Source organism: Nerophis ophidion, linkage group LG20, assembly GCF_033978795.1.
Source record: "Nerophis ophidion isolate RoL-2023_Sa linkage group LG20, RoL_Noph_v1.0, whole genome shotgun sequence".
NCBI lineage: Eukaryota > Metazoa > Chordata > Actinopteri > Syngnathiformes > Syngnathidae > Nerophis > Nerophis ophidion.
The window spans coordinates 18,617,049-18,631,446 of NC_084630.1; the positions used below are offsets into that span (position 1 = coordinate 18,617,049).

Consider the following 14,398-nt stretch of genomic DNA (forward strand, 5'->3'; position numbering starts at 1 on the left):
CTACTGTAGAACACACTTCTATAGACTCCCTTTACAAATTGTTAAGTTCTGTCGGTTGGACCACAGGATGCAGAGACAACAGGCATAGCGCTTTATGGCAGAAAACACATTTAGATAAAGGGAAGTGCACAGAAAACGCTAGAAAAGAATTTAGGGATTTCACCACCAAAGGTCGGCAATATCATCAAAAGGTTCAGAGAATTTGGAGAAATCACTGCACGTAACATTGAGTGCCCGTGACCTCGGATCCCTCAGGCGGTACTGCATCAAAAAGCGACATCAGTGTGTAAAGGATATCACCACATGAGCTCAGGAAAACCACTGTCACAGTTGGTCGCTACATCTGTAAGTGCATGTTAAAACTCTACTATGCAAAGCCAAAGCCATTTATCAACAACACCCAGAAACGCCGCCGGCTGCGATGGACCCGAGCTCATCTAAGATGAACTGATGCAAAGTGGAAAAGTGTTCTGTGGTATGACGAGTCCACATTTCAAATTGTTTTCGGAAACGATGGAAGTGGTGTCTTCCGGAAAAAAGAGGAAAAGATCCATCCGGTTCATACAGGTGCAAAGTTCAAAAGCCAGCATCTGTGATGGTATGGGGGCGTATTAGTGCCGAAGGCATGGGTAACTTACACATCTCTGAAGGCACCATTAATGCTGAAAGGTACATACAGGTTTTGGAGCAATATATGTTGCCATCCAAGCAACGTCTTTTTCATTACCGCTCCTGCTTATTTCAGCAAGACAATGCCAAGCATCATTCTGCAGGTGTTACACCAGTGTGGCTTCCTCGTAAAAGAGTGCGGGTACTAGACTGGCCTACCTGTAGTCCAAACCTGTCTCCCATTGAAAATGTGTGGCGCATTATGAAGCCTAAAATACGAGAACAAAGACAAATCGATATAATCATAGTAGTATCGACGAATGGTTTTTCGCCGGCGTCGTCTGTCTCGCACTCGCCTGCGCTCTCCAGGTGCACTGGAGAGGAGGCTACGCCGGATAGTCGAACCTTGGATTCAGGAGGAACAGTGTGGTTTTCGTCTTGGTTGTGGAACTGTAGACCAGCTCTATACTCTTGGCAGGGTCCTTGAGGGTGCATGGGAGTTTGCCCAACCAGTCTACATGTACTTTGTGGACTTGGAGAAGGCATTTGACCGTGTCCCTCGGGAAGTCCTGTGGGAGTGCTCAGAGAGTATGGGGTATCTGACTGTCTTATTAATGGCGGTTCGCTCCCTGTACGATCAGTAAGTCGGACACTTTTCCAGTGAGGATTGGACTCCGCCAAGGCTGCCCTTTGTCACTGATTCTGTTCATAACTTTTATGGACAGAATTTCTAGGCGCAGTCAGGGCGTTGAGGGTATCTGGTTTGGTGGCTGCAGGATTAGGTCTCTGCTTTTTGCAGATGTGGTCCTGATGAGTTCATCTAGCCAGAATCTTCAGCTCTCACTGGAGTGTGAAGCGACTGGGATGAAAATCAGCACACCCAAGTCCGAGTCCATGGTTCTGGCCCGGAAAAGGGTGGAGTGCCATCTCCGGGTTGGGGAGGAGATCTTGCCCCAAGTGGAGGAGTTGAAGTACCTCGGAGTCTTCTTCACGAGTGAGGAAAGAGTGGATCGTGAAATCGACAGGCGGATCGATGCGGCGTCTTCAGTAATGCGGATGCTGCTCGATCCGTTGTGGTGACAAAGGAGCTGAGCCGGAAGGCAAAGCTCTCAATTTACCGGTCGATCTACGTTCCCATCCTAACCTATGGACATGAGCTTTGGGTTGTGACCGAAAGGACAAGATCACGGGTACAAGCGGCCAAAATGAGTTTCCTCCGCCGGGTGGCGGGTCTCTTCCTTAGAGATAGGGTGAGGAACTCAAAGTAAACCCGCTGCTCCTCCACATGGAGAGGAGCCAGATGATTTGGTTCGGGCATCTGGTCAGGATGCCACCCGAACGTCTCCCTAGGAAGATGTTTAGGGCACGTCCAACCGGTAGGAGACCACAAAGAAGACCCAGGACACTGTAGCGAGACCATGTCTCCCAGCTGACCCCTCGGGAAAAGCTGGTCGAAGCAGCTGGGGAAAAGTAAGTCTGGGCTTCTTTACTTATGCTGCTGCCCCCACCACCTGACCTCGGATAAGTGGAAGAAGATAAATGTATGTTCCGATCAAAATGTGTATACATATTATGCATAGTGGTCCCAGTGAGATTATAGATTTTTTAAAATAATTTTTAATTAACTATCCTACAACCAAAAATAGGGATATACAAGACTCTCCTCTAATCCCCTCCAAAGAATGAGGGGTTCACATTCCCGGGGAAGACCCAGGACACGTTGGGAAGACTATGTCTCCTGGCAGACCTGGGAACGCCTCGGGATCCCCCGGGAAGAGCTGGGGAGAGGAAGGTCTGGGCTTTATATATTCTCGACCATCCTAAGTTTCTCATTAAATTTTGTATCTCCAACTTATTTCTTTCAGGACATCGTGATGACACTAAAGGAAAAGCTTTCTTTAAGGAAAATTGAACATTTCTCCCTGGTGCTGGAACAACAATACAGTGTGACTAAACTGCTGCTGCTACATGACGAGGAGAAGATCCAACAGGTACACAAACATTAAATACTCTTAGGACTGTATACCAGGGTTGTCAATCTTATTTTAGCACAGAGGCAGCATAGAGGACTATTCCCAAGTGGGCAGGATGGTAAAATCACGGCATGATAACTTAAAACTAAATACAACTCCAGGTTGTTTTCTTTGTTTTACTTTGGACGAAAATAGAACTAGCACATTGTGAAAATGGACAAATCACAACTAATCCTCTGGACAAAACACTTCAAGTTTGTTGAAGATTCTGAGGCTATTGGTACAGTTTCAAAAACAATCAATCAATCAATCAATGTTTACCTATACAGCCCTAAATAACGTGTCTCAAAGGGCTGCAGAAACCACAACGACATCCTTAGATCCCACATCAGGGCAAGAAAAAACTCAACCCAATGGGAAGAAAACTAGAAACATTGGAGCGGACAGCAGATGTGGGGACCCCGCCCCCCTGGGCGACCGATGCAATGGAGGTTGAGTGGATCTAGCATAATATTGTGAGAGTCCAGTCCATAGTGGATCTAGCATAATATTGTGAGAGTCCAGTCCATAGTGGATCTAGCATAATATTGTGAGAGTCCAGTCCATAGTGGATCTAGCATAATATTGTGAGAGTCCAGTCCATGGTGGATCTAGCATAATATTGTGAGAGTCCAGTCCATAGAGATCTAACACAATAGTGTGAGAGTCCAGTCCTTAGTGGATCTAACATAATAGTGTGAGAGTCCAGTCCATAGTGGATCTAACATAATATTGTGAGAGTCCAGTCCATAGTGCATCTAGCATAATATTGTGAGAGTCCAGTCTATATTGGATCTAGCATAATATTGTGAGTCCAGTCCATAGTGGATCTAGCATAATATTGTGAGAGTCCAGTCCATAGTGGATCTAGCATAATATTGTGAGAGTCCACTCCATAGAGATCTAACACAATAGTGTGAGAGTCCAGTCCATAGTGGATCTAACATAATAGTGTGAGAGTCCCGTCCATAGTGGATCTAACATAATATTGTGAGAGTCCAGTCCATAGTGGATCTAACATAATAGTATGAGAGTCCAGTCCATAGTGGATCTAACATAATAGTGTGAGAGTCCAGTCCATAGTGGATCTAACATAATAGTGTGAGTCCAGTCCATAGTGGATCTAACATAATATTGTGAGAGTCCAGTCCATAGTGGATCTAACATAATAGTATGAGAGTCCAGTCCATAGTGGATCTAACATAATAGTGTGAGAGTCCAGTCCATAGTGGATCTAACATAATAGTGTGAGTCCAGTCCATAGTGGATCTAACATAATATTTTGAGAGTCCAGTCAATAGTGGATCTAACATAATAGTGTGAGAGTCCAGTCCATAGTGGATCTAACATAATAGTGTGAGAGTCCAGTCCATATTGTATCTAACATAATAGTGTGAGTCCAGTCCATAGTGGATCTAACTTTATATTTCGAGAGTCCAGTCCATAGTGGATCTAACATAATATTTTGTGAGTCCAGTCAATAGTGGATCTAACATAATAGTGTGAAGAAAGTCCAGTCCATAGTGGATCTAACATAATAGTGTGAGAGTCCAGTCCATTGTGGATCTAACTTAATATTGTGAGAGTCCAGTCCATAGTGGATCTAACATAGTAGTGTGAGAGTCCAGTCCATAGTGGATCTAACATAATAGTGTGAGAGTCCAGTCCATAGTGGATCTAACACAATCGTGTGAAAGTCTAGTCCATAGTGGATCTAACATAATAGTGTGAGAGTCCAGTCCATAGTGGATCTAACATAATAGTGTGAGAGTCCAGTCCATAGTGGATCTAACAATATTGTGAGACTCCAGTCCATAGTGGATCTAACATAATATTGTGAGAGTCCAGTCCATTGTGGATCTGACATGATAGTGTGAGAGTCCAGTCCATTGTGGATCCAACATAATAGTGTGAGACTCCAGTCCATAGTGGATCTAACTTAATGTTGTGAGACTCCAGTCCATAGTGGATCTAACATTATAGTGTGAGAGTCCAGTCCATAGTGGATCTAACATTATAGTGTGAGAGTCCAGTCCATAGTGGATCTGACATGATAGTGTGAGACTCCAGTCCATAGTGGATCTAACATAATAGTGTGAGAGTCCAGTCCATAGTGGATCTAACATAATAGTGTGAGAGTCCAGTCCATTGTGGATCTTACACAATAACATGAGACTCCAGTCCGTAGTGGATCTAACTTAATATTGTGAGAGTCCAGTTCTTAGTGGATCTAACATAATATTTTGAGAGTCCAGTCAATAGTTGATCTAACATAATAGTGAGAGAGTCCAGTCTATAGTGGATCTAACACAATATTGTAAGAGTCCAGTCCATAGTGGATCTAACATAATAGTTTGAGAGTCTAGTCCAAAGTGGGGCCAGCAGGAGATCATCTTGAGCGGAGACAAGTCAGCATCGCAGAGACGTCCCCAGCTGTGCACAGATGAGTGGTCCACCCTCGGTCCCAACTTTAGACAGCTAACGCACATCTGTGCATCAAAACACAATGAGCCTAGACTTTGTCTCAAAGCCAAGATTAAACTATCAGTCACAGTCCTTCTAGGATTGAACAAAAAACCCAACATGTAAACTCTTCGAGGTATCAATTACCTCCTTTGTCATGTCCACGTATCAATCCAGTGCTAACTCAACAAACCGTAAGAAACGGAGGTAAAAACTATTAAAAATGGTTAAGTTTTCTCGTTTTTGACAGAGACATTATGGAGGAGTAAGGGTGCCAAATAACTTAGCGACCTAAAACGGCAGGTTTTAAGTTTCATTTGGGTGGAGGTAGAGGAGCCACGCTTGACTGTATACCTCTTGCATGTCCTAACAGAATTGCTATTGTGACATCCAGTGGACACATTTAGAACAGCAGTTTCTTTTGTTTAAAAAAAAAAATGCAGCTCATTTTAATACTTGGCAAACTCATCACGCGGGCTGGATAAAACCTGTTCTTAGGTTTGACACCTCTGCTGTATACAGTACCTGTTTCTTAGTGTGTGTGTGTGTGTGTGTGTGTGTGTGTGTGTGTGTGTGTGTGTGTGTGTGTGTGTGTGTGTGTGTGTGTGTTTGTTCTGGCAATTCTTACTTAATGGGGACATTGCTCTGTTTACACACCCTTAGGAAACTTCTGACAGTATGGGGACAAAAAACAGGTTCCCTAAAGGGTTAGGGTTAGGGCTAACCATACATACACATACAAATTTGTGTGAAATATGCAAAAGTATTTAAATTTGGTCCCCATGAACCATGTTAACTCTTTTTCCCCAGGGTCCCCAGTAAGTATGATCAGCACATTACTTCATCAATCCAGAGATTTAAAGACATGTATGAGCTAACTGGACAGTGACCATTTTACTTCATTGTTTTATGCCTCCACAACCTGTAGAAAGGGTGGTCCCCACAAGTCATGATCAAAAACTTGGTCCCTACTCCAAATGAGTGTGTGTGTGTGCGTGTGTGTGCGTGTGTGTGTGTGTGTGTGTGTGTGTGTGTGTGTGTGTGTGTGTGTGTGTGTGCGTGCGTGCGTGCGTGCGTGCGTGCGTGTGCGCGTGTTCCGTTAATTCTTACTTAATGGGGACATCGCTCTGTTTACACAGTCACCCTTAGGGAACCTCTGACGGTATGGGGACAAAAAAACAGGTCCCCTAAAGGGTTAGGGTTAACCATACATACACATACAAATGTGTGTGAAATATGCAAAATTATTTAAATTTGGTCCCCATGAACCATGTTAACTCTTTTTCCCCAGGGTCCCCAGTAAGTATGATCAGCACATTACTTCATCAATCCAGAGATTTAAAGACGTGTATGAGCTAACTCAGGGGTGTCAAACTCAAATACAGAGTGGGCCAAAATTTAAAACTGAACAAAGCCGCAGGCCGAGGTTAAACAAATTAACCTTTTAATAGGGACCCAAACAAGTTTTTCATTGAATATTGAACAGGCAAGGCTTATATAACTGTATAGGCACATGCAAAATTGAGTTTCAAATAATAATAACAATAATAATTAAAAAATATCAATGGCATATCAAATCAAATTTAAATAAAAAATGAATGCCTGTTTTGTATTTGCAGCCTCATGAGGTAAATATCGACAAAAACTTTTTCAACAGGCTAATACATTTGAAAATAAAATAACAATGAATAAATCAACCATTCAGGCCTTTTTACTGCTCAGTTAATGTGGGGGCTCAGGTGAGCGGGCGGGGTTTGTTGGTAGCGGGGGTTGGGGGGGTGTATATTGTAGCGGTCCGGAAGAGTTAGTGCTGCAAGGGGTCCTGGGTATTTGTTCTGTTGTGTTTATATTGTGTTACGGTGCGGATGTTCTCCCAAAATGTTTGTTATTTTTGTTTGGTGTGGGTTCACAGTGTGGCGCATATTTGTAACAGCGTTAAAGTTGTTTAAATGGCCACCCTCATTGTGACCTGTATGCTGTTGATCAAGTATGCCTTGCATTTACATACATGTGTGTAGAAGCCACATACATATTACGTGACTGGGTCGGCACGCTGTTTGTGAGGAGGGAAAACAGACTTGACGACAGGTTGCAGAGGACGCTAAAGACATTGCCTTTAAGGCACACCCCCAATATTGTTGTCCGGGTGGAATTCGGGAGAATGGTTGCACCGGGAGATTTTCGGGAGGGGCACTGAAATTCAAGAGACTCCCGGGAAAACGGTGATATAAGACCGGCGGGCCATTTCTATAGTTAATTTGAAATTACACGGCGAGCCAAATTTGGCCCATGGGCCAGAGTTTGACACCCATGAGCTTACTGGACAGTGGCCATTTTATTTCATTGTTTTCTGCCTCCACAACCTGTAGAAAGGGTGGTCCCCACAAGTCATGATCAAAAACTTGGTCCCTACTCCAAATGATAACCAGTGTGTGTATGTGTGTGTGTGTGTGTGTGTGTGTGTGTGTGTGTGTGTGTGTGTGTGTGTGTGTGTGTGTGTGTGTGTGTGTGTGTGTCCCAGGTAGTTCAGAAGAAAGATGCCCATGACTTCAGATGTCTGTTTCGAGTTTGTTTCATCCCTAAAAAACCTGAGACTCTCCTACAGGGAGATCCCACTGCCTTTGAGTACCTTTACCTGCAGGTAAATAGGGTAATGCTGACTATCGCATTGCTATTATTTTCCCCTCCCTATTCATTTGTTTATTTACAGACAGACAGACATAATTTTGTGTTACATTATTGTTTCATTTGTTAATATTAGAGTCCGTTCTGCAAAAAGGTCCTGACAGGGACCCACAGTTGAAATATACATTGTCATATAATATATATAAATACAGTACAATACAATACAAGGCCACACTAAACCAGTTCCATTGGCAGCAAAACAGGCCCAGAGCATAATACTACCACCACCATGCTTGACGGTAGGCATGGTGTTCATGGGATTAAAGGCCTCACCTTTTCTCCTCCAAACATACCGCTGGGTATTGTGACCAAACAGCTTAATTTTTGTTTCATCTGACATCACATGGACAAGGATGAGACTTGCTGGAGGAAAGTTATGTGGTCTCTGTTTTTTGTGACCTAAAAGTATGTTTGTCAGTCACTCTATCACAAAAAAATAAGGCTTGTAGAAATGATTGGAAAATCAAAACAGCCATGACATTATGTTCTTTACAAGTGAAAGTAAACTTTTGACCACGACTGTATGTATTTTAAAACCAACCCTTGGTGTAATGTTGAAATGAAAACAATTACAATACCAGACCTGAGTGAACAGCAGTGCTCAGCCATTTACTGATTGAAAAATCAATAGAACTATCCTAAAACTACATTTATAAGAGCACAAGTACATGCCATAGCCGTGATAGCTTTCTTGAGGTTGCAATTTGAAATGAAAGCAAACCTGGGAATTATGACACTGACTGCTGGAGTTATGTTTGTGTCAGGGAGTGAATGATGTTCTGCAAGAGCGCTTTGCAGTGGAAATGAGGTGCAACACCGCTCTGCGACTTGCTGCAATGCACATCCAGGAGAGGTTGGTGAGCTGTGGACTGCCACCAAAGACCAACTTGAAGACAGTCACGTAAAGACACACCTACATTGTCTTCTTCTGTGCTCCGCAAGTCTACCCTATTTTTGGGACTATAAGGTGCACTTTAAATTGACTCGGCAGTGCGCCTAATGTACGGAATAATTATGGTTGTGCTTACAGACCTTGAAACTATTTATTTGGTACATGGTGTAATGAAAAGTTTGACCAGTAGATGGGAGTCAAACATAAGAGATATGCGTAGACTTCAATATGACGGCGGTATGGCTTAAGTAAACAACACCAATATTGTATATGTTTCATTGAAAATATAGAACATTACACACTGTGTTTAAAAATCTATAGAAATGTTTTAGTACGACTTTGGTAAGCTATGAAGCCGCACCACTTGATGGATTGTACTCTGCTAAAACATAGGAGTATTATTATGGTGTGTGTATAAGGGAAGACATATTATCTGGTGTTTTGTTTCGCAATATTATAAAGTTTTTACCTTCTGATACCTGCCGATCTGTATTTGGGATCTGCATAAATCCTGAAAAATTGCGCGTGTCCGCCTTTGTAGTCCGTGTTGACTCCATTTATCTTCTTGTTATGGAACATTCATCCTCCGCTGTTGCCATTTCTAATATAAATTAGTGTAAAGTTCATACTTATATCCGTCAATAACCTCCCCATGAAAGCGCTAAAACATACCGGTGTAGTGAGTTTACATTATTCACCCAAGTAACTTTAGTTATTAGCGAGCTCCGGTCGGATGTTTTTTCACGGGACACATTTCCGGCCTTGTTGTTTTCGAATGAAGTGATGCTGCTCTGTTATTGATTGAAGTCAAGTCTGAATGTCAATTAAACAGTGTGACAGTCTCTTGCTGTCGTGCGGGTTCTCAGGACCACCAAGGGAGGACTTTGTGGCGCAGGTTAGACCTTGTGTTATTTTTCAATAATAAAAAGTCTCTAAGGGTTGCTTTTCAGCCTTGCCGTGTCCTGCTTCCTCTGCCGCTCCACCTTTCCAGTCGCGTGCGTCTTCGTCTTCCTGTGGTTCTCTGTCGCTCTCGTTCAGCATCCGCTTCCTTCTGGCTCCTTCTCTCTCCGTCTCTCCCCCCGGCATTTACGGCCGCTGCCCTTTTATACAGTGCGAGAGGAGATTTAAATTGTGCCCAGCTGGGCAACCCCTGCACCTGATAATATTTGAGGGGTTGATTCCGGCGCGTCCACGCCTCCTCGCCGCCATCTTGGGCCGGCCCCCGGCGTGCCCTGCCTCACTGTCGAACTGCCGGCCACACCTCCTCGCCGCTAACTCTGTTGGGCTACGGTGTGCCCTGCCTCGCGGTCGGACTGCCAGCCACGCCTCTTCGCCGCCGTCTTGCAGAGGGCTACCGTGTGCCCTTCCTCGCTGTCGAACTGCCGGTGCCGCCTCTCCACAAACAGTTAGCGCCATCTTTTGACACTTCATCCACTCCCGTCCTTGCACGCTACACCGCTTAGAAGGTTAGAAGATGATGTCGAAGGTGAGCCACGTAAATAAGACGGCCCCCAAAACGGCGCATTTTTTATTTTTATTTAGCCTTTATTTAACCAGGTAAAATCCCATTGAGATCAATGATCTCTTTTCCAAGGGAGACCTTGTTTACATTATAACAGTAAACAACACATAAAACATCAAATTTACAACATTAAGACTTGCTAACATAACACGTGCATACAGACAATTAGGTACACTGAAATTCTTTCACAGAAGCTTTGAACTCTATGTAACAAGGGTTTGAAGTTGAAGATTGGATCATAGGTTATTCCAAGCCTTCAGAGCTGAAAACCTAAATGCCTTCTGCCCCGGTTCAGCTCTTACTTTGAGGACGACAAACTGCAGAACATTCATTGAACGCAGATTGTGACTTCCTTGTTTCTTTTGTTAAAAGACAAGATAGATAAGATGGAGTGATACCCAGAATGGTTTTGTAGATGAACACATACCAATGATTGAGATGTCGAGCACATACAGATGTTTAGTTAACCATTGAGTATAAGACACAATGGTGAGTAAGTTGGTGATCAATCTCAGTGCCCCGTGGTACACACCATCCAGCTTGTGGAGACAACCAGCAGTAGCATTCATGTACAACACATCTCCATTGTCAATAATTGGTAAAAAGGTTGTGTACACCATTTTCTGTTTCACAGTAAAAGAAAAGCAAGACTTGTGAGATGGACAGGCGGATCGGTGCGGCGTCTTCAGTAATACGGACGTTGTATCGATCCGTTGTGGTGAAGAAGGAGCTGAGCCGGAAGGCAAAGCTCTCAATTTACCGGTCGATCTACGTTCCCATCCTCACCTATGGACATGAGCTTTGGGTCATGACCGAAAGGACAAGATCACGGGTTCAAGCGGCCGAAATGAGTTTCCTCCGCTGGGTGGTGGGTCTCTCCCTTAGAGATAGGGTGAGAAGCTCTGCCATCTGGGAGGAACTCAAAGTAAAGCCGCTGCTCCTCCACATCGAGAGGAGCCAGATGAGGTGGCTCGGGCATCTGGTCAGGAGGCCACCCGAACGCCTCCCTAGGGAGGTGTTTAGGGCACGTCCAACCGGTAGGAGGCCACGGGGAAGATCCAGGACACGTTGGGGAAGACTATGTCTCCCGGCTGGCCTAGGAACGCCTCGGGATCCCCCGGGAAGAGCTGGACAAAGTGGCTGGGGAGAGGGAAGTCTGGGCTCCCCTGCTTAGGCTGCTGCCCCCGCGACCCGACCTCGGATAAGCAGAAGATGATGGATGGATGGATGGACTTGTTTCTATAGTAAAATCCCAGTAAAAGTGTTCACAACATACTGAATGTGCTATTTCAAACTCAAGTGGTCATCAATTAACAATCCTAAATATTTAAAAGAAGATACTAACACAATGTGTTTCTTGTTTCTTGTTAAAATGTTCTCAAACAGTGCTGATCTTACAGTTGTTGATGTGGTAAAGAACATACACTTTGTTTTCTCGGCATTTAAAACAAGTCAAAGATAGTTCTTGTACTCTGTCAATCCGGGAGCGACTGTCAGAAAGCGGCTTGAAGATGATCTGTAAAACGTCATCTATGCAACATTTTGACCAAAGAACCGCCATCACATGTTATGTAGACCACAAAAAAGTGTTTTACATTTACAAAAAAAAATAATAATAATTTGAACCCTTTAATGCGCCTTTGTAGTTGGCGTGGCCTGCGGACCTGCAGCGAAGCGGGGTGTGGCAGAACTGGCTTTGAGATTAGCGACAGGTGCGTGGATGACACAGCTGAGAGTGTTTGTCTAATCACCTGTCGCTCTGTTAAAGGCAGCAGTCGGGAAGGAGAGGAGTGGTTGTTGATGGCGGTTGGCGACGCACGAGGGGAGCGATAGCAAGACAGACCACTCTTAGGGAAACCATTCATGTGCTCGATCGAGGAAAGACAATTGCTGGAAAGCACTTAAAGACTTTGCACGAGGTGGCGTTTATTGTAAAATAAATATTAATGTTTACCCTGAAAACTGACTGGTGGCCCAAAGAGTGGTCTGTCCTGCTGTCGCTCCGCTCGTGCTTCGCTAACCGACATCAACAACCACTCCTCTGCTTCCCGACGGCTGCCTTTAACAGAGCGACAGGTGATTAGACAAACACTCTCAGCTGTGTCATCTACGCACCTGTCGCTAATCTCGAAGCCAGTTTAGCCACACCCCGCTTTGCTGCAGGTCCGCAGGCCACGTCCACCACAGCCTTATAATCCGGTGCGCTTTATATATAAAAAAACAACCGTTCATTGACAGTGCGTCTTATAATCCGGTGCGTCCAATGTTCCGGTACGCGCGTTCCATTTGGCTACATAGTAAAGACACAAACCGGATCATCAACTTCCTTCAATATATGTGGAATATTACTGACCACCTTTCTCTGCTTTCTCCAGTAAGACATGGGGCATCGAAACCTTTGTTTCCTCCACATTGCTGAGAAACATGCGGGAAAAGGACTTGAAAAAGGCCATCAACTTCCAGTTGAAAAGTTGCCAATCAGAAAGTGATCTCAAACAGAAGGGCCTGACGGTCCAGCAGGCACGCATCAACTACTTGGAAGAACTAAGTGAGCTCAAGTCTTTTGGTGGGAAATCTTTTAGCACAACTATGATGGTAAGAATTTTGTATTTTCATGTACTTTATACAAACTCCGTTTCCATATGAGTTGGGAAATTGTGTCAGATGTAAATATAAACGGAATACAATGATTTGCAAATCCTTTTCAACCCATATTCAGTTGAATGCACTACAAAGACAACATATTTGATGTTCAAACTCATACACTTTATTTTTTTCTGCCAATAATAATCAACTTAGAATTTCATGGCTGCAACATGTGCCAAAGTAGTTGGGAAAGGGCATGTTCACCACTGTGTTACATCACCTTTTCTTTTAACAACACTCAATAAACATTTTGGAACTGAGGAAACTAACTGTTGAAGCTTTGAAAGTGGAATTCTTTCCCATTCTTGTTTTATGTAGAGCTTCAGTCGTTCAACAGTCCGGGGTCTCCGCTCTTGTAGTTTACGCTTCATAATACGCCACACATTTTCCATGGGAGACAGGTCTGGACTGCAGGCGGGCCAGGAAAGTACCTGCACTCTTTTTTTACGAAGCCACACTGTTGTAACACGTGCTGAATGTGGCTTGCTGGAATAAGCAGGGGCGTCCATTAGAAAGACGGTGCTTAGATGGCAGCATATGTTATTTCAAAACCTGTATGTACCTTTCAGCATTAATGGTGCCTTCATACATGTGTAAGTTACCCATGCCTTGGGCACTAATGCACCACCATACCATCACAGATGCTGGCTTTTGAACTTTGCGTGGATAACAGTCTGGATGGTTCGCTTCCCCTTTGGTCCGGATGACACGATGTCGAATATTTCCTAAAACAATTTGAAATGTGGACTCCTCAGACCACAGAACACAGAACACTTTTCCACTTTGCAGCAGTCCATCTTAGATGATCTCGGCCCGTTTCTGGATGTTGTTGATAAATGGTTTTCGCTTTGCATAGTAGAGCTTTAACTTGCACTTACAGATGTATCGACAAACTGTATTTAGTGCAGGAGGTTTTCTGAAGTGTTCCTGAGCCCATGTGGTGATATCCTTTGGAGATTGATGTCGGTTTTTGATACAGTGCCGTCTGAGGGATCGAAGGTCACGGTCATTCAAGGTTGGTTTCCGGCCATGCCGCTTACGTGGAGTGACTTATCCAGATTCGCTGAACCTTTTGATGATATTATGGACCGGAGATGTTCAAATCCCTAAATGTCTTGCAATTGCACTTTGAGAAACATTGTTTATAAAATGTTTGAGTGTTTGCTCACGCAGTTGTGGACAAAGGGGTGTACCTCACCCCATCCTTTCTTGTGAAAGACTGAGCATTTTTTGGGAAGCTGCTTTTATACCCATTCATGGCACCCACCTCTTCCCAATTAGCCTGCACACCTGTGGGATGTTCCAAATAAGGGTTTGATGAGCATTTCTTAACTTTATCAGTATTTATTGCCACCATTCCCAACTTCTTTGTCACATGTTGCTGGCATCAAATTCTAAAGTTAATGATTATTTGCAAAAAAAAAAAAAATGTTTATCAGTTTTAACCACAAATATGTTGTGTTTGTAGCATATTCAACTGAATATATAAATCATTGTATTGCGTTTATATTTACATCTAACACAATTTCCCAACTCATATGGAAATGGGTTTGTATTAAATTTGTTTAC

General features: G+C 43.7%; 1 protein-coding gene across 1 annotated transcript in view; it reads left to right on the forward strand.

Moving 5' to 3' along the window:
* The window catches only part of LOC133538821 (FERM and PDZ domain-containing protein 1), a 161,517-nt gene that overhangs the window by 122,273 nt on the left and 24,846 nt on the right, over positions 1-14,398 (forward strand). Inside the window, exons 9-12 of the mRNA XM_061880636.1 lie at positions 2,475-2,600; positions 7,606-7,725; positions 8,534-8,670; positions 12,559-12,778. Coding sequence (XP_061736620.1) covers positions 2,475-2,600; positions 7,606-7,725; positions 8,534-8,670; positions 12,559-12,778 — 603 coding nt within the window. The remainder of the gene's footprint in view (positions 1-2,474; positions 2,601-7,605; positions 7,726-8,533; positions 8,671-12,558; positions 12,779-14,398) is intronic.